Raw genomic sequence first — 24,746 nt, forward strand, 5'->3', positions numbered from 1 at the left:
TTTAGTAGATGTCTTTCTAGTATCTTTTATTAGAGTACACAAAGAAAATGTTTTCCTATCTTAGATGTGAAGGACCAGATTTTTAGGTTCCTCAAATGTTCACTCATTTCCAAACAAAATCTGGTCATGTTTGGAAATACTCTTCTAGGGGTTTGTGTGAGAAAAGCATTGGCGGCATCCATTAGGAAAGTCCAAATGGGGAATCCAACTGTGTATTCTATAGATCAATATACATTTGCCCTGTCTTTTTTGCTTGCATTAATAAAAACAAGCAAAGCACACAAACAAAAAAGAAAAGGATCAGTGGTAGCTTCCTCTATTGAAAATGTAATGCCTGCAAAGAGACAGATTATCAGCCCCGCTCACTGGGATTCAGCTGACAGCATTCAGTGGATCTGCAGTAAAGGTTACACAGCCAATCACAGTTTTCTAAGCCAACCGATGTCAAACTTGCTCTTGGCTGCCTCTGTTCAGCGAAGTACCTTATCATGGCCTTCGCTGTCAGAACACACTTGAATATGCTCAAGCAATTAGCTAAGTCAACACCAAGAGGCAAAAATACTGAAGACATCAGAAAAGCCTCTACTATGTTACTGCTGATAAGAGGAAAATAAGTTCCCTTATAAAGGTCTCTCACTGTCTCAAATGTCAAAGCTGTGGGAACACACAGTTTTAAGTCCTATGATGAATCTTTGGATTGTCCAGTAAGGACAACTCCATCTTTCTGCTTTCAATGAAAAATGAGAAAATGTTAAATTGTCTTGAGGTAAAGCTACTAAACAGTTATATGGAAATGAACTTAAATGACTTAATTCATACTACACTGAGATGACTAAGAAAGAGTAGAACAGTGGATTTGGGCCACTCTCCGTCTAAGGCTTCTCGCAGGGCAGTTCTTTCTTGTTCAGCAGGTATTTACAAAAGAAAACAAAAGGAGCCAGATTTGCAGAACACAAATGAGCACAGAGGAATAGTATCATCACCCAGCATGGTGTGTGGTGCAGTATTATACTGTACCTCTTTTGGAGGTGGTGGAGGTGGAGGGGGATCTTTGATGACCTAAAAAAGCACAAAGAAAAAAAAACAACATAAAAACATAAGGAATTGCGCTGGCACCATTAAAAAGCATGCAGAAGATTTTTTAAGAGTGAACCGTTTCCGTCTGAGTCCCCCACATCTGTTCATAAACTGGCAGCCACTACTGCTATATCCCTTGGGTATTGATTATCAAGGCCTTCTGGAAATTAACACCATCCGCCTGATAGAAAATAAAATCAATTGACTGGCAGACACTCTTTGGGCAGACGTGTCTGCCACTTTGCTTCCTGACCGGATAAGACTCAGTCATTCTAAGTAATAGGCAGTGATGAAATCCTATGGAGTTAATTAGCAAGCCTGGGAGGAAAAGCAGCCGTAGGTCTATGTGAGGTCTTGCATAATGTTGGGCCAAGATGCCTGCTTCTTTGTGCCATGCCATGCTGATGGATAATTTCTGGCCCAATGACAAGTGTGAAATGCCTTCTGGTAGCTCAGGCTTCACCTCTCGACGTCTAGATCATTTCCGCAGATCTCACATTTCAGATCTAATAATTGAAACATGTAGCTCCTTAACTGCTCAGCACAGAGTGCCTGCAAGTGGGAGTTAGGTTTGCGAGGCTTCTTAAAACTGTGACTGGTTAAGGATCACTCAGATGGTAATTCACTTACGCCTATTTTTAAACCTCTACCTACAGTTTCTTGCTGTTCTCTTTCTCACATACGTACTGTAAATCTCAGGGAGTTCCCTGGTATTGACAGGAAACCACCAAACAGTGAACAGAGGGAAAAGGAAGGGAGTAAGTTGCTTAAATGGTGAAGGTGAAAACTGGAAGTACAGGCATTCATCCTTCCCCAGGAAAAGCAGGCTAGTCAAGCTAAAAAAGAAGTACTTCCGTGACATCAAGGCATTTTTTTTGTGTTTGAATATCATGTAGAAATATTAAAAAATATGAATCTAAAGAAGTCTATTTCTGCTATACTGTAGCCCATCAAAAACTATCCACAATGGCAACCATATACTTCACCTTAATTAAAATATGTACTATTTTCTTCACTGCATTATTATAGTGTTTTGATTGACTCTACCACTGCCTACAGATAATCTGTAATTGCATGGATGGGTAGCATCATACATAAAAGAACATTGTTTTACTTGACCATTAATCAAGAGTTTTCCTTCTTAACTTACATTTCAAGTCATAGTCAACCAAGAGTTTAATTGCCCAAACAAGTTGTGTACAACAAGCAGTGGATACAGAAATTCTGTCAAATAAGACAAAAAAGTGATGGCCCCCTTGGAAACATGCTTCCACAGTACATTTGGTTTAAGATACTGGCTTGTTTATGATGCTTCCAGTGGATTGGGAAGTCAGTTATGAATTTTAACAAGACATCCCTTTGCTGTAAGATGTTGCAAAAAGATGCCAAGCAATTGTTTTTCCTTAAGCATTTATGACTATTTTTTCCCACCAGCCATCGGCAATTCTAAGATTACTTCACAGAAATCAGCTGTTTAGTTGGTCAGACATTCCTGAAAGCCAGATTGTAATTACTGTCCTAACTTGAGAGAAAGAAGAACACAGAGTGATCACAGGCCGATTCTGAGGGATACTTAGGTGCTGAGCAAGATTTTCCACAGCATTAAAACAGTAAACAGTAAAATGCAACTTTCAGTGTACTAAGGTTCACATTCTCTTCTTTATTTAATTGTCATTTTTCTTTCTCTTTTGCCTCTTTCTAACCATTACCCCCAAAACACCAGTTTTCTTGCCAAGACAGCTAGCTGTCCAGGACAAAAAGGCCAAGTTAGTTGCAGATAGATGTATGTTAAAAAGTAGATATATAGATACATGTTAAACAATATTACCACTGCACTTTCTACAGCTGTAAGATTCTTAGGTTCTGCAATCTCTCCTGAGCAAAGACAGCTTCACATAGGAACCTTCTTTGTGGCACATGCTACCATTCACTTGGGCCCTTCACCCATTGGTTTTGATGGAATCAGAATTTCTTCCCCAGTGAATCAATACAAACTCTATTTGTTGACCTCACTGGACTTCAAAAGTCATGAGTCAATGACAGTTTCTGTTTGACTCCCTGAGCAAAGGATCGAATCCTATGGCAGCTGCTACATTCCCTAAAGTTATAGGGTAGACCTGATTTGAAACTAACCAATACATTAATTAGCTGCTATTTCTAATAGCTTCAGAAAATGAAACTTGTTTTAAATGTGACAGTGGTGTGAGAAAATAATCTGCTTTGAGTAGCAGATACTCACCCTGCTGACAGAAGTGGAATGTAAATGCCTGCATCCTTATGTTTCCACAGGCTCCTCGCACACATTCACACACACACAAAGAATATTCTCAGTCCTGTCTGATATTTCAAGTGAAATGAGTAGAAAGCTATTTCAATAAAAAAAAGAAATGCAAAGAACCCATGCAGTTTTGGCAGAAAACAATGCAAATGTAGCATGAAGCTGAAGTTACTGAGTATTGTAATATTGCTAAATTCACTTTCCCTGAACTTGATTCAGATTGGAGAAGTAAAAAAGACTCTGGATAAGGTTGCTGTCTTGTTACCCACATGTAGAAATGGATTACTTCCTAATTCTGTTTTGTTTTGTTTTATTGTCATTGTTACCAGACAAGTTTGCATCTCTTTTATTTAGTTGCAAAGAAGGAAGACTTGAGCTTGGAGGAAAGCCGATTTCTTCCAAAAAAAAAAAAAAAAAGTTAGTTGCTTCAGGCAACAGTCCCTTTGATCTGCTCATTAACACTTATCAAATGTTCGCGTGATGTGGGCATTAGGAAATGTCAGCACCAGAGCCTGAAGCCAGCTTGATGTGATCATATGTTCTGATATTGAGGGAAGAGTGAAAGAACTGTCAACAGTGAACTGCCTTTAAAAGAAGGGGGGTGGGAGTGAAAGAAAAGGGAAAAAAAGAAAGAAGAAAAAGGAGTCCCCCCACCTCGACATGGACTTTATATCAAGGATAAAGCAGAGTGCCCAAACCTCCTGAAGCTCACAACGCTGTCTGCAAGCAATAGAGATTCACGCACTCGTGTGGCTCTGGACACCCATTCTGTTCTGTTAGTAAAACATTTCCCTTCTCTCTTTTCCATTTGGTTCTGAAGCACGGGACAGAAGAGTTGAGGGCTGCTGCTTTCATCCTTGCTCCTGGTCTTTGTCCATGAAAGCAGACACCCCACTGCACCAGGTCTCAGAGGAAGGGCAGAGGACCTCCTGACTGCCCTGATGTGCTACTGTCTTCTCAAACACACAGGCACCAAAGCCCAAATGTACTTAATCCAGAAGTGGTAATAACATGTAATGTGAGAGCTTCAGAGGCAGAATAGAAGGAAAAGAAAGGAACCACGAACAGGATAATGATCTGAGGAAACAGACATCAAAACAACAATAAATGAACAAGTCAGAATGTGGTAATAGGTTCAGTGTAAGAGTCTGTGGTTTTGGATCTCAGTAATGATTTAACAAACAATGACCTAAAAAGACCTTTTATTTTTAAGGAAGCAGATAATACCCATGAGAGGTGGGGGGAATCAACAGGGCTTGAACATTTAAAGTGCTGTGATTTTATTTCTCCCACAGAAGTTAGGCTGCTTCTTAGTAACAATCTATGAATATATAGCTAAAGGCTTCCCTAGCAATAACCAATTACATACCAAACACTATATCCAGAGAAGATACTCAATGTAAGTTACAGTTCCTCAGAGTAAACCTCAGGATGCAACATCTTTAATTATAAGGTGAATAAGAATTGAGGGATGTCTCCTTACATCTTACTGCAGTTCTTTGTGGAGATGCCCAAGTGAGCTCCACAAAGGAGATGAGACCAGACAGAAGCTTGTTTTAATGTCACGGTGCATCTTTGTGCACCCAAGGTTTTTGCTCTGCAATTCATCATACAGTGCAGCTATTTTAATTAATTTCAGTTACAGACCTTTTTTTTTTTCTTTAAATGTAGGACCTTGACGTAAAAATCCAGAAACAATCTTTCTGATTGTCTGTACAGCATCATCACATTGCTCTCAAGAATTCCTGCTCTCATGGGACTCACGGGACTCTGACAGACTAGTAACTACTGTAATGGGAGAAATATGATGTGCAGTATATGAAGATTTGCCATACAATGGGAATTAGGAATCAAGGTGAGACAATTATTTTAAAATAAGAAAATGGAAAGCTTTTTTCTTTATAATTTTGATTTCTCCTGTTCCATAGGAAGGTTCATGATATAAATTATTGTTGAAGGAAAACAACTAGCAGCCTACCTAGATTTCTTATGGGACTCTAATATGGAGAATGAAACACAAGAGTGCTTTTTATCAGAGCAGATTTTGTAGCTTTTGACTCAGAAACCATGAGGAAAGAACCAGGGGTTGAAAATTTCTTCTGTGGGGTATAACAGAGACCATAACAGACAAAGCTTTTGATTACTTTGGCTGTCTCCGGACCAGCAGAAGTCCACCTTCTCTGATTCCCCTGCTTCTACAAGCCTGAGATAAGAAAAAGTGCAGTAAAAGCCTGGGAGCAATCTCCAATTCTCTAGTCCTCAGTGCTGTCATTGACACGGATCAATATTAAACTTCACCAATTTAAAAGCCCCAGCATGCCAGGATATGAAAGGAGTGTTAGTGGAGCAGCATTGCTGATTGCTGCTGGAAGGATAAAGAGCGTTCATTACTCAGATGAAAAGAGATGTAATGTGTGCAAGATGAAAATTTAATTTTTTGCAAGGGATTATTAAGACAATAAGGGATTTCAAACTCGAGAGCCCATAATGGACTACAAATACCAATTTTAGCTATAGTACTTTTAAAATGGTCCTTGATTTCAGAATAACATCTGTGTGCCATTATGGCCAACAACTTTCAAATTAAAGAGAACAGGCTTTTTTCAGAGATTTCACAGAAATATACCACATCTGCTCACTCTGCAGAAATCCAACAAGCAGCACAGCAGCCTGGTGAAACTGCCTCATGGTGTGCAGGTCTCTTCAAATGCTAGGAGTACTGCTAGGAGCAGAGACCACAACACTTAACCTGATCTCTTCTTGAGTATCACTAATGAAAGAAAAGTGCCTCAACAGATGGCTTCTGTCACATGGAACTCCCCTGTCACTTAACCTATTTCCTGCCCTATCTGTATTTTCCAACACATTTTGAGTTATGGTCGTGAGTCACAAACCTGGTGACTTTTTTTAATTGCCTTTACTCACCACTTTGCAACAGAGGGGCCAGAACCACCAGAGCAGCCCCAGCGCCGCCAGAAGTAACAGCACAAGTACAGCAATAAGTGCTGCTATGCCGCTGGACTGTGGAGAAAGCAGAAGGACAGCACATCAGGGGAATGTTGCAAAGAATTCCTGCCTGCTTTTCCCACTTGGCCCAAAACAGTTTCCTACTGACTGATATAACTAAAAAGAAGCTGTGTTTACAAGAAATACATAAATGCATGCCTCGGTGCCTATGTGCAGTGCATTTTTTGTTTGTTTCCTTTGCAGCACCGTGTGTTTGCAGAGGAGGCTGCAACTTGTAACTCTCAGACACCAACTAGCCATCAGCTGCTCAGCCATCAGAATTAGTGGAACAATTCTATCAGTGACCCATTTCTTGCAGTTGCCCATCTGCTACTATGGAAACAGCACTTCTCTGTGTATGGAGCTTTCTTTGCTGCAATATGTATGAAAGACAAAAAAAAGAAAGGGGGGGATCATCAAAAGTTCTACTGTTTTTTTCTGTGGCTGCACATCTACACTGATTCTGTATGTCATAAGTTAGAACTTTTGACCAAAGAGAAGCAATATAAGCAGAGGGAAAAGTCATTTTGCTTTTCCCAGCAATTAGGCATAATCTGCTTTGCAGGAGTGCTTTATTTTTACCTATGTCAGCCACCTCAGCAGCTTTTAAGAGGGCATGGAAATAAACTCATTGTGTACTGATCTTTCTGAAAAGACTCAGCTAAAGAGAAAAGCAACCCACTGGTAGTTTCAGCATCCTCCTGTGATTGCACTCTCCTTACATTATCATGCTGAAAGGCTGCTTATAGTGTATTGGTGTAAGATTGCAATGATGAATCGGCCCTTAAACAGAGAAAGACAGTTTGTATAGCATGTGTCTCTTCGGCTCTGAATTCATTCAGGCTTTCTTCCTAAAACATAAGGGCTGAACCGAGATAACTTTGACTTCTTCAGCTATGCAAGTGTTTAGTTCTAAAATGAACAGAAAAAAAACTCTATTTTTTCTCTTTTAGGTTAATTACCTAAGAGTGATGAAAATACTGTTGGAAAAATACATGCTGATGAGCAGAAGGCACTGTTCTGTGTGCTTCTGTGCCTGATGGGAAAGCTGCACAGAAGTCACACTCCTCAGCTTCAATCTGCTCTCATGGATCTTCCGAAGTAGAGATGTTCTGGGATGGACCCCAGGTGACTGTGTCACGCCTGGCTCATAGTGTGCTTACAGTGAGCAGGTCTCTAATGGCATGGACACTTCCCAATATTTGAAAGCCACAGCTGCACACTTAAGTAACATAATTTGGTGTAATAAATTTAGCAAAACACAATTTGCAGGCTATAGAAAAACATAAGCCCCGCACAGAGAAGGAACACACAGACACTGCATGGATCTTGAGGCAGCAGTCGAAGGAGAACCTGTAGCCCTCATTACTCACTTTATCAAAGAATTCAAAGCATCTGAAGCCTACTGTGGAGTGCTCTAGTGTTATAAAACAGATTCTAAGCATGTCTTGAAACATGGAGAAAATTACTTAGAACACATATATATACGCATGATTCTATGATTCTTCAAAATCATTCATTGTTAAATTCTCTATATTCTGTATTTGTCTGTACAAGTGTGTTTCTAGTAAGGTGGATTTGTGCATTACGAACATCTAAGAGACTTGCCATGCATGGAGGTTCTCTGCTCTGGGGGAAGTGCACTGATCAAACAGGAACAGAAACTCCATTTCTGCATTTTACATGGAATGATATGAGCTATTTTTTGACAGAAGCAGTGGAAGCCCCATCCTTGGAGACATTCAAGATGAGGCACTGAGCAACTTGACGTAGCTGTGCATGTCACTGCAGGGGAGTTGGACTAGATGACCTTTAAGGGTCCCTTCCAATTCAAATGATTCTACAATTCTATGATTCTATTTACTTACACACTCTGAAGCGGTGATTGTCAGAGAGCTGGACATGAAAGATTGCCCTTCGTTCAAACTCACCAAAACTTCTATAGTTCTGGAATGAAAAGGAAAAACAATCAGCAGCCATAAAGCAGTCAGTAAAGGCACATACACACTACAGAGGCACTGGGACGTACAGACTCCATTCAACAGAGTGGGTGTTCTCAGACAGGTGTCCTTAGAAACCAATCCTTGCTCATTTCCAATGGAGCTTTCTTCAGTTCACGCTACTTAAAACTGAATACAATTGGTTGCCATGTCCCTCTGGGGTTGTGTTGATGACTGTTAAAAATAATTTCAGTCTCCTCAATAGAGAGCTGAGAACACCCCTTCTCTATTCCACACAACATAAAACACCCCAAAATGTTCCACATAAAATAAATTGTGCATCAACTGTAAAAATAGCATTATTTTGTCTACTCCATAACCATCTCTTTAGTCATACACAGACATTGTGGATAAAAATGTCGAATAATTATAAATGGTCAAGACTTTCTATAAATAGTACATAAACACTGCATGCAAATAGTATGTGGTTTACATTTTACAAATTAACCCTAGAAGAAAACAACACATGGCGAATGTTAAACAGAAGAGGACTCTTCAGCATCTCTGGCTTTCATTCCCAAGATTCAAACAGTTTATGTTATGCGTAGTTGTAATTAAATAAAAATATAGATATCCATGAACTAAAATGATTAATCACTTATAGCGTTTTTCTTAGATGTCATCAATTTTTATTCTGGCACAAACGCTTTAGTCAATATGGAGTTCAGAGCTATTTTAACTAATTTGGCTAATCTCTTTTTCAATTTAAGTAAAAATGAAGTAAGTTGCTTCCACTAAACTCATTTTTAAATGGTCTGTGTTATGAATAATTGATCTAACAGAAAGAATAATCTATTTCTAATTACTACAGGAGTGAGTGAATCAGAACATATAAAATAAAAAATTAATTAAATTTTCTCCCAACTAAATAAAGCAAACTGCAAAAAAAAAACCTTCAGTTTGTGATTAATTTTTTAGATGTTGTGCTTTTTTTTTTTTTTTTAATTTTCAATTTCTCACTTTCCCATTTCAGTTTATGGGAAACTTTAACATAACAATTCTGCTTGAGTGTAACTGGCAAAACGATCTTACTGACTCCAGTGCAGTGCAAGAGGATTTCACTCCATGCTTTTGTTAAACAGAGAATAAATGTGTATGTTTCAACTCTTCAATATTTTGAAGATTTGCACATCATAAACTCAGCACACTGATTTTCTGTCCAGGTCACTGACCTACATCCCAGTAAAGTTTCCAGCATTATAGAGTCACATCTTTTTGCATCATCACTTTTGTCACTTCACTGCTCTAACAAGGGCTGTACAGGTGTAACTGAAAGCCGAACTCAGCCCAGAAATACAGAAGAAATCACAGCACAGAGAGTATTTTTGACTGCAACATTTCAGTTAAGTCCAAATCCAGAGAGGAGAGATTGTTCTCATACATACTTCATTTCCCCCCTTCAGCCCTGTCTCTTTAAAGCATGAGTCAGAGAGTAACATGCCAAAGGCTCCAAATTTTGGACTTGGGTACACCCAAAAAAAGGCATTCATTGTGGTCATGTTTCCAAAGTACAAAAGCTATTCAGCCTTCATACTTTTTCTGAACTTTCCTAAGTAATGGTGACAGATGCTATAATTGTGATTGTGTTGCTTAGTGTGAATTCTGGTCACCCTTCCAACTATGCTATATCCAGCTGTAGTACACCATGCAATTTTGATTTTTAAATTACCATATCATGTTCTTGAAGTCTGTGAATCTAAATCCTTACATTGTGCTTTTTTTTTTTTTTAATTTCCCATAATACTTTAATTGTCTAAATACATTTTTGCTTTTCCTCATGTCTTTCATCCTTGCTTGGAACCATTTCTCTAGTCTTTTGTTGTGCAAAACTCCACTGACATCAACAACAGCTGCCTATGCATTGGTAAAGAACTTCTGGTTTTGGCCAGGAACATCTGACTACAGTTACTTGAAGAAATTGGGATCTAATTTCCAAACTGTTTTCAGATGCCTTCCCCATTTCATTAAAAATAAGTAAATAAATAAATACATGCATACATACATACATACATACATAAAAAGTGAACATTACTCCTATGGATTTTCTTCTGCTATCCAATCAGTTCCCTCTGCTTCTTGGCAAAAATCATCCTTCTCCTGACTCATGTGTTTTCCTTGGTCAGGAATATTTTAATATTTTCCAATATAATTTCACAATGTTTTTACCCTCTGGCACTTTATTGAGCTGTTTGACATGCTGCTACCAGTCCCAAATGAACATGGTTGCAAACAAAGGTGCATCAGTGACTGACTGCCATTGCCAGCACTAGCTGGGAATTCCTGGACATGTGACTTGGGTATTGGGTTATTTTGTATTCCCAAGAAAAGTTCCAGCTTTCAAAACTAGTCATCAACCCTGTTAAATTTCCCATACTGTTTCTCTCTTACACATTAGTGATTAAAGCAAGAGAAGCCACTCTTTTTTTTTCTCTTCACTCCTCATGCCATGCATCATACTCCTGCTGCAACATAGGCTATTTTCTTCAGTTTCTGTGACCAGTTCTTTCTTGCCACCGTACAGAGCATCTCTACTTGTTGTTGTCTAGCAGTGCTTCATAGCTGCCCTATTTGTCCCAGGGAGCTTGATGGGTCTAGGCTGAAACATGCAGGGCTTGTATCATTCAGTGAACAGGAAATGAAGTTGTTTTTCTTTATGTTCTTCACTGGCAAACTGAACAAAGCAGGAAACTCAAAGGCTTTTGATAAAACTGCACTGAAAATTATCTTCAGCCACACTAAAGAAAAGGAGCGCTGTCCAGGTACCATGCAGCTTTCAATAATCTATGAAAAATGCTGCACAATAGCTAAGATAACCTAGATGAGTGGATTAAGGGTTTGCAACACAGACCTGGCATCTGATAAGCTCTGCTCATGCAGCATCACTTATTATTAGTTAGATGTACTAGTAACTTATTATTAGTTAGAAAAATGGGGAGTTTACCAATAGTTGAGTGCCTATACGCTACCACCAAGCTTCACAATACCCTTTCACTGTCAGATTTCTGATAAATATCAGGTCAGGCAGCAGGATCGCTGAACACATCAGCTCTCAGAGCAGATACCATGCAGTTGGAACAACCCATTTCTGTATCAGCTTCCATTCTGATACACAGCTGCAGGGATGAGCCATTGGAGAGTGTCATAGGAGTTGATCATATTCGCTCAGTTCTAAAAGCTACAGAGTGAACTCATACAGATAATTATCTCATCTTCAAAAGGATGAACCTGTCAACATGCAAAACCACTTCCTTCCTGAAACTGTCGTGTCTGTAGGGTAAAAGGAAGGCAGTTTTCCCATTTGTTCAGCATCTACCTGTGTGTATTTCTGTTTCCTAGGAGCTCAGCAAAATAAGAACCCCATTTCTTTTATTTGAGTATTTGAAAATGTCTAAGGAAAGCCCTATATATAAATATATCATATTTACTGTAAACTATCCTTGTGCAAGGCATTTAGCTCAGCACTCTGCACAAACTGAAAACATTCTGAAAACAAAATGACATGCAGAAGTGATGATTGGTTTGGGGCACCATCATTTCTAATGGCTGATTGTTAGTATTTTGTGAGTATCGCATTCTTTAATGAGGTCCCAATGAAGCTCAAGGCAGCTAAAAGCAGAAGCAATGTCAGCTGTAGACCAAAGCAGTATAGTTTATGAGACAGAAGAGATTTTGCATGGTAGACTTAGACCACAAGGGAAGGAGCAGTGGATTTTGGTCAGCTAACTGTAAGACTACGGTGGAAATGATCAGAAATACTTTTTTAAATGTCTCAGCAGGCAGTGAGTGCCTCATTTGTAAGTCTTCGTGGTTGCCATCAATAATTTATGTGATTTATGTGGCTAGCCACAGTATCCTCACTGCTTCCCAAACACCCAAGAAGGATTGTCCCTCCTTCCACTGATGTCTGTTGAGAGTGAGACAACAGGAGAGGGGTGTCAGTGTCGCAGCCCAGGAGTGTAAGAAGTAATATGAGGCCAGTATGTGGATCCTCACTGTAAAGGTGAGCACACTCCAACAGCACAATGACGTGCACAAGGGCACTTTTTCCCTGTAGTAACATGGAGTTCTTGGCCTAGCTGTATTTTTGCATGGAAAGGCTGGAATGACACTAGTTCTGTACCAGCACAAAATGCAAACAAATGCTGAATTCTGCTATGAAAGCTGCTGCAAAACAGAGCATCTCCTCGGGTCAACCCTGAAGAAAACCCACAAAGAACCAGAAAGTATCAATGTTGGTGTTGCTGTGGCAACCCAAACAAAAACCTCACCTCTGCTATGTCAAGCAATCAGTGTGGTTTGTGGTGTGGATTTCTGTTACATGGGGAGGGGAAGCAGCCCCTGAGGATGACTGTTAGAGATTCTACCAATTGGTGCTTGAGTAAAGTGGAGCCAAAGAGATGGCAAACTTGAGTTAATAACCGTGTATAATTAATGTGCAGATATTCGTGAGTTTGATTGTTTTTATGTAACATGAGTCTAATGTATAATTTGCCATACTTTTAGACCTGTTTTCTTATAGTAGGAATAAACATCTATTTGCAGCTCATAACCCTTGCAGAGCATGGGAAGGATATTCCTGTCTTTTATCAGAAAATATCACTTTTTAGATGAGAATTAATCCTGGAAAACTTCATCTAGTAGAGTTTCAAAAAAAATGTTCTTTATGACCCAAGTTAACCAGCAGACTCTTGCAACTTTGAATTGCATCCATCATGGACCACTGGCTGTTCTTATCCACAATTTAGAAAAAATGTAACTTGAGAAGCCCCAACAATTGCAATTCTTTCTTTCCTTTATGTGCACGGCTGTTTTATTGTTACAAAAGAGGAACGTGGCCCATTGCCATATGTCACTCCAACTCTGGTCTGAAGACTTTCAAACCCTATGAAATACAACTGACATTTCAATACACAGTCACCTATTTGCAAAGTATTCATTTGCTCCTTACTTTATGAGCATCCAATAAAAGGCTGCCATTTTATGACCCATTAAAAAAGAAGAAAAAAATTAAATAAAATTGTGAAAGACATTTGCTGAAAGTAATAAATAATTTACCTCCAATTTTCACACACTGAAAATTAAACTGGCAACTGCTCAAAAAGTTATTAAAATTATGGTGACTCAAGGTATTTTAGAATCAAGTGGTAGTATTAAAATAGCTAAAATGCTGTATGTAGAAGGAAGGGGGGGGAAAAAGTGCACTTAAAAGGATGCCTTCTTTTAAAACAACTTTTCCCATGAATTGCACACAGTCTTATTACAGTTAATGATGTAATAATTGGTAATCCAATAGTAATGTTGGTACACCACTATTATTGGCTTACTATTTACAGTTGTATAAATGTATCTAGACGCAGAATCACAGAATTGCAGGGGTTGGAAGGGACCTCGAGAGATATCGAGTCCAACCTCCCCATAAATACATATATATATATATATATATGTACGTACACATATATGTGCGTATGCAGAAATCACACACAGAAAAATCAGTAGTGGGAAAAGGCTTTGGCAGACCAACTGATGTGAGGGTCATTTTTTGTACTCCCATCACTTCCATGTCTTTTGTAATCTACACAACACTCACAAAGGGATGCTACAATAATCATACTTTGGTCTCCTGAAAAATGAGGTAAATGGAACACACTATGACTGACAACAGCATGGGTGTTTCACCCTTCATCAGCTTTCATGGTGACCAAATGTACATCCTCATTCAGTATTTTGTGTTTTAGAGTTTAAAGGAACAGTTCCATTGCCAGCCAATCCTGAAACTACATCTGTAGGTGAACTGAAATTCCTTGTGCCATTATTTGCTGGGGAATATCCTTTAGCAGCACAGGACTACAAACCAGACTTGCTGAGTCCAGGGACACAGTCCTGCTGTAGGAGGAGGCAGCACTAAGCCAGGAAGGAAAGTTCTTCCAACCCATGCTTTTGCTTTTGCAGCTCTTCCTAAATCCAAAACCCCAGCTGCATAAGGACACAGCAAAGTCCCTTGGAGCAGGGTTACAAACCTTGCTTGCCAAATATTCACTGCATTTCCACTAAGGGTCAGATATGTCTGGGAAGCATAGAAAACAGTTTTATCCAGTCAGCAGGAATTCTACCAAAGACAACTAGGGTTACGATACATGCTAGGGGTTGTTCTCCTCCCACAACCACACAGGCATAAAAGTGAATTATTTATTTTTTTCCCAAGAATAAAGACCTGCACTGTATGCAAATCTTTAAAGAGTCGGGTTTGTTTTGTTTTGTTTTAATAAGAAGAATTAGTATGAGCTCCTTTTTTTCCTCTTACTCCTTCCTCGGTGTACCTTACTCAACTTACAGTTGTCTTAGAATTCCCTCTTATCCCCCCACAACTGCTCAGCTCTCTCAGCAAGGCATTCAGTACACTGCCTGCTTGGGTTTGGCTTCCCATGGTATAGCGTGCAGAGGAACAGAAGTATTTCACCACTGGGAAGTGCTTGTGAATTTCAAAGAGCAAAAAGCCAGCAATGTACTCTATGTGATCTCATGGAATCATGGGAACCTGCAGTAACTGGGTATGAAATGTCATTATTATGTTAAATGAGTCTATTAATTCAGCTCAGGATAGTATGTCCACTGCATAATATTAAGCACTTAGTTCTGCTCACGCAGTCTTTCTTAATGCTCTGGGAACACTATGTGCCCTATTGAGGAATGTGAAGGACTGCATCAGAAATTACAACCGATCTTAACATCAGACCCATATGTCTTAGGAGCCAGTTAGCCTATACAATTCATTGAGGATGTTTCCATCTGTGAATAGTTCCCATTATAGTCTAATTGTGTCAAACTAAATGTATTTCTAAAATATTTTTGGAAGTTAATATTTATAACAGACATTAGGCCTAATCTAGCCTAACTTCTGCTTTTCTCCTACCTGAATGCATTCCTCTAGCTATTTTCTTTGTCACTGAGGAGCAGAGTCTGGTGATTGTACTATATGAGCAATCGGTGATTGACAACCATACTCTTTCTGAATTTTGTCAGAGCAGAATGCCCACACAGACAGAAGTAGTTAAAGTGCTGCTGCTGAAAACAAATGCCAAGACTCAGTGTCTGCAAAGAAATAAATCAATTCTGGGTGGATCTGATGCATATCAGCCCTCCTTGCTTAAAGAGTAGATCAGAAGAAGAGTTGTTGATGTTGCCTGATTATGTTCAGACCAAACCAACGGGCCTCATTAGCCATGAGTACATCCATGCTGGAGAAGAACTGCAATCACCTGAGCACGGAGGCTCTGAAATGAAAACAGGTGACAAAAACTTAGGTAATTTGGAGATGGTACCCTACCAATTAGAGAGCACAATGAAGGCAAGTGGTTGATGAGGATCCCAGGGAAATAAAAAGGAAGCAAGCCTTCTCTTCAGTATTTGCTGTTATTATTGATGTAGTGTTAGTGAACTGTTTGGTTATTGTGGTAATGGAAAAGTAAAAGGGTTACTAGCAAGTTAAGAGAAAAAGGCCTGCTTTCATCCTGGGACCTCTCTTTGGAGAGATAGGCTGCTGAGTCTTCTTCAAGTGCTTCCCAAGGTACGTAACTGGTTACTGAAAGGGAATGGCTTGTGGGTTTACTGCATTCCTATTTTTGCACAGCAATGGCTGGTGTTGTCTTGAATATGAAGTGTCTTAGTCTACAGACTGTCTTTCAATTGAGATAATTGAGAAAGTTTACTTGACCCTTGTGTTATTTGTTTCTCTTTTCTTCTGGCCAAGTGTTGTTCAAACTATGTATATTTGTAACAGCCTGTATAGAATAGGGCCTAAACTGCCAATATATGTTCTTAAACACATGCTGAACCTGCATCTACTGCAAGTGGTGAACAGCTCATAAATTTGTGTTTATGTAAATAAGCAAATATGTAGCTTATTAATTTGAAAGAGAATAGAAGGTGCTTAATTATGCCACTGTAAATATTTGTTCCTTCTTAAATGATTGATAAATACACAAGTCAAATATGCAGGTTTGACCTATTACTTCTATTCTTTAGTACATGCTCTCTGTGTTTGAAACACATTTTCCAAAATTTCACCCTTTATAGCCAAGAAGGGGGTTAGTGATTGTATGGGAACTGAGTCACAGCCTGAACCACTGATTGATCAGCTGAGGCAAGGACTGGGTCAGCTGTGGGAGCACAGGTGAAGGTAATTCACCTGTGTGACCGGACCCCATTTAAGGCTCACTACCACTTGGGAAGGGTCTCTTCTTTTCTGGAGATACCTCCTTTTTGGAGTTTTTCATTGTGAGCCTAGCTCCTTGGATAAGGGTGAGCATTTCTTTTTTGGTTGTCTCTTTTCCACCATGATAATCTTTCCAACTATAACACCTGTAAAGTACTATCTTAACTGTGCTACTATTCTGACTCAACATTTGTTAACTGTATGATGATAAATATTGCTTTAAATAGCAGTTTCACCCATGTCTGTGGAAAAGATCAGTAATTACTTCATTTAGCACATTAACTTGACTATTCATGTGGTAAAGAAAAAAACACAACAGAAACACCTCAGTTAAGCTACATACAACTTTTCTCAATGCTTTTTAAGGCAATCAGATGAACATTCTACTCAATGAACTTGATAAAGCTACAGGTTTTCCAAAAATAAATTTAAAAACACACAGATAACTTCATAGGTTTATCTGCTGATCTGGGAATAACTTCAATTTGTGAGTCTCAGTTTGCATACAGCTGATGTGGGAGTTCTACCTGGACTGAGTTGTGACAAGCATCATTTAAATACTTGTTTCTTTGCAACAAGCTAAGCATTTCTGAATGTGCTGCCTACTTCATATTTTCATTCCATCTGGTAAAAAGGAATGCTGAAAGACAAAGGCTAATTTTAAACTTACGATTGTTACAGAATTACTAAATAAAGCTGCACTGAAAGGTCGTAGTGTAGGATGAGCACAGCAGTGATTTCTAGTTCTTGAGTACGTGCATTGTAGGCAGTGTGGTGTTGGAAAATGGTTTGAGAAGTATTACAGTGGGAAGGTGGGGTGTCATGGCAAAAGTAAACTGATAAGATGTGAAATGGGTGCTGGGTTAGGTACAAATATTAGCTCATTGCAGCATTTTTTTTTATGATTGCAGTTATAAGGAAGTAAGAATGTGTAATCTTAACAAGTTAACGATAATTTTGTGGGGGAATGTAAATCTGTGCATCATTCACGCCCAGCCCCCACTTGCATGCATTTCCAAAGGCACTCATATGCTTCCTTTGAGAGAACTCATGATACTGTATTAGCTCTTTCAATTTAGATATTTATTTTATATTTGCTTGAAGAATCAGGCCAATGTTTTTGAAAGCACATTAAATTATACCATATGCCTCCTTAAATCATCCTTATCAAACAAGTTGTAGGATGATGCTCTGGTTCACTCTGTTCTGTTTTCCCTTCCTTCACAATGTGTTTATGTATATTTATCCAATTTGTTCTGTTCTTCCTGCCAAATTGCAGGTTTGAGATCTCAGCTATGCAGGGGCAGCTGTGCTATTGTTGTTGCCTTACAAAACAAAGGTCACAGGCTGAGCCTGTAGCGCTAGAACTAATGACTGCTGCATGTCACCCATTATGGGATAGACATAGAATTATGAGGGTTCAAGGACCCTCTAAAGTAGAAATAAATCTTACCTTGCCTTTTGGGAAGCAAGAACTCAAGTTTTAAGAATTAACTTATGTGCAAGTTAGACTTTTGCCAAATATAGTGCTGTTAATGACATTCTTCTCCTATTGGAGGAGGGGTGGATTTTTACACCTTCCCCCCACCCCCCCCAAAAAAAAATCTGAAAAATGAAATGACAGTGAGTTGAGAGGCATGATGCCTGTATGATACTTTTGATACTGTTAAGAATTTCCATCTGTTCCAGTCCAAGGAGTTATGGACCATACAAAGAAGTGGACTGACACAAGATGACGTTTCCTTCCAAAGAAGGTTGTTTCCAAGCCCAGCCTAGCAACTCCAAGCCCTGAAACACCAGGGTGGGGCTGTTCAAATGCTCTTTGTTTGTAACAGATCAATCTGCAGGGCTGGTGAATTCAAATCTATTTGTCCCTTGGGTGGCCGGAGCATTATTTCTTCTCTGTCTTTCAGAACAGAAGCCAGAAATCCAAAGTTATTTAAAGGGATGTTTCTTAGAGCTATGTTTAGCTTTCAAAGAAGAGGGAATGAAATAGATGGAGCAGACTAATGAGATGAGGCACATGTCCATAGATCCAGCTCTGAGACCATGCAGCTGGCTTTGCGGCTGTCTGTCTAATGCGACTTCACCAGTGTGTGTTAATTATTTAAAGGGGAGCGCTGGGGAAACTACCGTCACATCTGTCACCCACACACAGGCAGAACCTCCAGTCAGTGCAGGACCAGATGTGTTTATTTGAAACAAATACTAACTAGCTACTTAATGGGTTAGAATTATTAGCCAGAAGTTAATTAGGCAAATATATTAAACATCAGTCATCCTACACAGCACCACTTTAACTTCTTTAGAGCCATTGTCAGCTATAGAAAAAGGTGGGAAGTGAACAATCAAAGGAGCAGTGGTAAAAATATGAAATTATGAACTCTGGTTGTGCTTCAAAGGCAATGCTTCAGGGAATTGACTTAACTATGTGGAAAACATTGCAAGTATTCTAGAACATAGGAAGCAAGTAGGTTTTGCTTAGCACCTACAGGTGTTGGAGCGGAAAAGGAAATCAAGTGCAGTAAGTTTTCCTTTTTCTAAGAAAAAGGGTGAACTTCAAAAACTTGAAACCATCTTTTTTTTTTTTTTTACTACTCTCATGTGTTTTCTACATATCCTTGAAGATGCAGACAGTCACGTGGCATTCTGCTTCTGTAATGAGCTTAGAAACATCCCCAAGAGATAAAATTCAAAAGCCATTTTTAAGTTGATGACTCTCTGGTTCATGACACAAGCAGAATTGGGTGGAGTCAAGGCATGACTTGCTTCAAGGGAAGGAAAAACTAGTTGGGATCCTTTGTTAACAGCCTGCCATGACAACCATTGCATAGAACACCTTTCAGCTGCTCCTGAATGAGAGCAGCTGTCTAAAAACAAATGAGGTAATTTACAGGACAGAGCACTACAATCCACTTCTTCACAGTGCCAGTCTGCTTTTGTTCCTATGCTCTTCATCTTAAATCTGGTTCTGGAATTAATAAAAATGTTCATTTTAAAGTGGAAAACTAAGATGTTTTCTACATTAATGGAAACTTCTTTAACTCATGCATCCAAATGTAAATATGAAGCAGTGCTTCCTCTTTGCATGGGGAGAGAGCCTCCTGTAAGGTGAGACCAAATGCAGGACAATCTTTGCCAGCTAGGCACAAGTTCCTGGGCTTCCAGCTAGTTTAGTTCTCTCCAGCATTGCTGCAGTAAATAATATTCAAGGTCTTAATGCAGTGAGCAGCAACTTCCTACAAACCACACCATAAACACTCCTTTGGAATTAGTTTAACTGTAAAGTCATCTTATATGAATTTGTTGGAAGTATGCTGGATTTGAAGTCTACTCCTTCAACTGCATGGGGCTGCAAGCTCCTTCAGAGCATAACTGTAGCTTCCCTTAGGGCTCTATGAAGAGATGTTTCCAAAGCCATATTTAACTTGAAGCTCGTGGTTAGTTCCCATTGTCCTCAGCCCAGCATGTGATCCACAGTAACAAGCAGAGCAGCTTGTTCTGCCCTAAATCTGTGCTTCAGAGATTATCATACTAACAAAATTTGGGCAGCAAAAGAATCTTACATGCATTCAGACAAGCACAAGCTATAGAGAAAAAAAAAAAGGATTAAAAATAAACTGAGCTTGTTTTAGTAATATCCCAAATGAAAATAAGACTAAGGGCAGGTAATGTGAACTATCCAGTACAAACATGTAAGCAGAGTATTACTTGATATTATAGGAACTTATGTAGCAATTGATTTTCTAAGAATGTAACATTTAAAAAAAAAAAATACTAAGTGTTCTCATCTAAAAGTTCTGAATAGGAAGACTCGGGTACAGAGAGCAGTGAAACCAGTTCAAGAAATCTGTTATCTGGAGGCTGAAGGTACTATGTAAAATAGATTCTTTGCTCTCTAATCCTCTTATTCCAAAGGGCTAAGGGAAAACATTCCAATGGTAAAGACAGGATTAAAAGTAAGGAAGTGATAAACCAAACCCCACAAATATTAAAATCTAAAGGTTGGAGAACTAACAGTGCAGAAATAGCACAATGCTGTCTGTCTGAGCTTCCTCCAAGCTGCCATCCCATTCACAACTGAGTGCCAAATGAGCCAAGCAGCTGTTGTCACCAGGAAAAACAAAGGCTAGAGTGACCCAGGCTCCTCCTGCGAGAAATCTGGTTAACAGCCAACTGAAAGCATGTTCCAAGGTGGCATCTGCAGCTCAAACATAAATCCATGTGCTTGGTCCTAGAGATCAGTTTGCCCTATGCTGGCTTTCTAGGACAAAACTTTTCTTCTCATTGTAAGAGCCTGAGGTATTTATTGTCCAATTCCATTCACATTCTCAGAAGACTTGCCCAACTATGTTATGATTTACCCCAGTGACTCCTTACAGGAATCTGGTACACTTATGAACACTTAAAGTATGTTCAACGCTACTGCGGAACTTGTGCTTCTTCCTAGAGCTTTGACTACTCACAGGATGTAAAAATCAAACTGATTATCACCAATGGAGTCTCTCTTGCACATTTGTGTACTTCGTTTTGAGGGAACTTAACACTGAAGTCAGATAATCTGAAACTGAAATCATCTAAGAACCTGGGGATGCAAGCACTACATTTTTTTTCTTCATACCACACAAAATAACCTGTTTAGTCTTCACAATGTCAGCTGCCCATTTTGGACAGGATATGGGAAAGAATAGACATTAACAGAAACCAAGGTGATTTGAACAGAGGGCCAGGAAGGCTGGAAAGACCAATGGTGTTGCTGTCTTCCATTTGTGATTCTTTCTGTTCTGGGATATACTTCAGCTTATATAGGGTGAAGGGCAATTTGCTTGAAGGGTGTCAATTCAGAAATGGAAACTAATGGAAACTACATGATACTCAAATGACAGCGGTGATCCCACTTGACCCAGTGTTTCCTATTCTGTTGGTGCTTTGGAACAGATAAAACTTTTTGAACATCAGTTCCAACATAAGCCTCTTGTAATTTAAAACAGGCTCTATTTATCTTGGAGTTGGAGGTAAATGCTCATTGTATTTTTATCAGCTAATCTTAAGGCCAATGTTTCAAAAGAATTCAAGCACAAGGATGCATGAGAGTAGGAGTAAATATGTAAATATTTACTATATAGATTTCAGTGAAATGTTGTTTTAGTGTGATAGTTTAAACACTTTAATTGTTGTCATCTGCACACTAGATTAGTGGATTTGCAAAAGTTTAGGAATTAAGATAAATGTTTTGTCCTGATTGCTTGGCACTGAAGGAAGGAATTTTACCACTGGCTTACAGGAACAGAAGCAGACCGATAGCAAAGCAAAGTAGCAAAGTCTACAGATACATTTTCAGAGCGCAAACTCAAAGAACTCCAAGCAAAAGCTGTAGAATGAAAGGAATGGCAGTATAAGCGTTTTGTGTACTAGTACTGCAAAGAGATGAGCATTCCTTCCTGAAGTACAGTGACTCTACAGTGACAGGAACTTCTAAAGTAATTGAGCTAGGGGGAAAAAAGAACCTGATCTGGTTTGATTCCTTTGAAGCCATGGCTGGACAGCTAAGTCCAACCTGAGCTATAAAGGCAAATTGATTAATTTTTCTCAAATTTTTTAAGTCTTCAGTGGTTACTAGTGGAGAATGAGTCATTCTTTCATGCTATTTTGGTTCTAGTAACACAGCTGCCCTAACAACATATGAGATTTCTCAAAGTACGTGAAAAAGAAATTACATTTTCTTAGGCTCATCCTATCTTCTTTCCGTGGTGTACAGGGGTCTCTTCCACTTTGGAGTATTTCATACTTTATTTTTATAATAATGGCTTGGTCATGTAAAAATCCATGTAATTATTGTCTACTAGCTAATCACCGATCTTTTAGAAAAGCTGATCTTATAAGTGAGCTATGTACTTCTCTGTCTTGGAAGTGGCATGTCAAGAAGATATTTTAAATAGCACAAGCAGCACAGTCACTTTGTCACATAATGCAAGAATACCACAGCAGCCTCCTACGTTGTACTCTGAAAACAGAGAAATCTAAATCTACAATTAGTGTCTTGGAGGCTCACAACTAACTGCATCCAGCAGCTGGAAACAAAACAGAAATGCACAATGGCAGCAGCCTAGAGACCCTACCCATTCTCCATAGACTTAATTGTTCTGTATTTGAAAACTGCTAGTTCATCACTAAGAGTGTTTCAAAATATAAAACATCTGAGTGTATTTTTGTAAGAGCCTCTCCTGTCTACAAAGAAGCAGAGCTACAGGTTTAAAAATTGCAAAGCTAACTTTACTTGTGTTGTACTTAACTCCACTAAAAAGAGCACTAGAAAGAGAGCAGACTGGTTGTTGCTACATTAGTAACTAATATTAGCTCTGCTGCATGAGGAATTACTGGGAGTTATCCAGCAATAGTTTGAGCTGTGCCAATGAAAAGTCAGGAGTTCAAGTATGTACAGATCTTTCATAGCTGTCACTCTTCTTCAGAGTAAATTGTTTATCTCTGGGCCAAAACTGTAACTACTTCAGGAAAGGATGGTGGAACTAAGTTTTACATAGTAACTGCTGAGAAATGGCTTTCTCTGAACCTGCACAAGGCCATATGTAGTGTTCAGGCATTCTTTCTTAAAATATTGCTGATAAGTAGTATGCCATAATTAGGTACTTCCTCTAGAGTGCAGCTGCATTATGGTGGGTTGTCTATTTAGTAATGCTTCATAGAGTAAGGAAATGCAGCATTTCCAAGTAACTTCTACTGTGTTTTAATTTCTATAGAGATTCCATGCTTTTTTTTTTTTACATTTGTTTAGCTATTTACACACCATGTGTCTTGACACACTTTTGGTCACTGTGTGTGGAAAAGCATTGAAATCTTCAGGCTTTGGAGTGTTTAATAAATAGGGTCTAACTTACAGTTGTAAGGCCATCCAACTCTACTGAGACACCTGATGTAGAAAGGAAGTGTTCCTAAAATGACTGTGTTTATCTTCCTCATGATGAAATTGGGTCTCACAGCTGCACACGGTGCTGGTTTGTTTTAGCTAGCAGAGCAGTTTGTTACAGCTGTTCTGTTGGACAGCTGGTACACAACCACATGCAGCCCAGCTCAATCAAACACAATGCAACTGCACAGTGTAATGGAACAGCAAATAGTACTAAATAAAACTCCTGCTAGATAAATGCAAAATATTGATCTTGTCCTAGCTATGTGAGAGGCAACCTTAGCAGTAAGAAGACGTACAGAATTAAAAACTCATCCCCTTCTTCTGTTCTCCAATGTAGCTCTCCTCCATGCTTATTTCCTGCATTGCTGATGAGCTTTGGCTGCTGCAGAGGCTGCAATGAAGCTCTTTGCGGTGATTCACCCTGCTCTCTTCCACTGAGGTCTTCTAATGCTTTCCAACTTTTTTCCTCCCAGTTGTCATTTGATGCACAAAACAGATGTGCATTTAGGGTTTTGTTATACAGTCTTACAACTGAACTTGTTGATTACTGCTTAGCTCAGAAAACTAATTGCACAATCTGTGCAATATGCTAGTTCTTACACAGTTAAGAATCATCACAAAAAATGGCAATGCAGAGCTGCAACAAACAAATACTAAAACCTCATTGCAAACAATTGAGAGGACCTACTTGCAAAACTGGGAAAGAAAATTAGCCTCCCATGGGGCTAAGATCTGACACATAGTTTTCTGACTTACGATGAGCTTAAAGAATCTTTATTTTGTGCTGCTATCTCATGAATCTGAACAATGAAGTTGAAGCGGTTCTAAAAGCCTTAGGCACATCTGAATTTGAGAGGAGGAGGGGAGAATTAGTTCTCAAAGGGCCAGAAGTAATCAGGAGCCATGGCCAGTGACACTTAGAATAAGGCTGGAGCTGCAGTTTAGCCACAGTGCCGTTATGAGATTGCCGCCGTTGTTAAATTAGTGCCTCGCTTTATCATTACATGTTGAGCAGTGATACAGATCTTGACACATAATTTTAATAATAGCTTGTAAGTGTCAGTGATAATGTAATCTGTTTAACAATGAGCCTAAAGATTATCCAGAAGAGAGCATATTATGCCCTGTTAGAACAGCTAATCTGCATAAAACTTGTGACAAGCCGGACCTTTTCAGTGTTTAATAAACTGGCTGAATATTCATTTTTAAGGCACTGTCCAAATTGGTTTGGTCACAGATGACTAT

At 39.1% G+C, this 24,746-nt stretch overlaps 1 protein-coding gene across 1 annotated transcript in view; it reads right to left on the reverse strand.

Moving 5' to 3' along the window:
* The window catches only part of ANTXR2 (ANTXR cell adhesion molecule 2), a 99,682-nt gene that overhangs the window by 44,163 nt on the left and 30,773 nt on the right, over positions 1 to 24,746 (reverse strand). Inside the window, exons 11-13 of the mRNA XM_031596641.2 lie at positions 8,230 to 8,308; positions 6,281 to 6,376; positions 1,018 to 1,059 (exon numbers count right to left, since the gene is read on the reverse strand). Coding sequence (XP_031452501.1) covers positions 1,018 to 1,059; positions 6,281 to 6,376; positions 8,230 to 8,308 — 217 coding nt within the window. The remainder of the gene's footprint in view (positions 1 to 1,017; positions 1,060 to 6,280; positions 6,377 to 8,229; positions 8,309 to 24,746) is intronic.

This window comes from Phasianus colchicus, chromosome 4 (assembly GCF_987193195.1).
Source record: "Phasianus colchicus chromosome 4, bPhaCol1.hap1.1, whole genome shotgun sequence".
NCBI lineage: Eukaryota > Metazoa > Chordata > Aves > Galliformes > Phasianidae > Phasianus > Phasianus colchicus.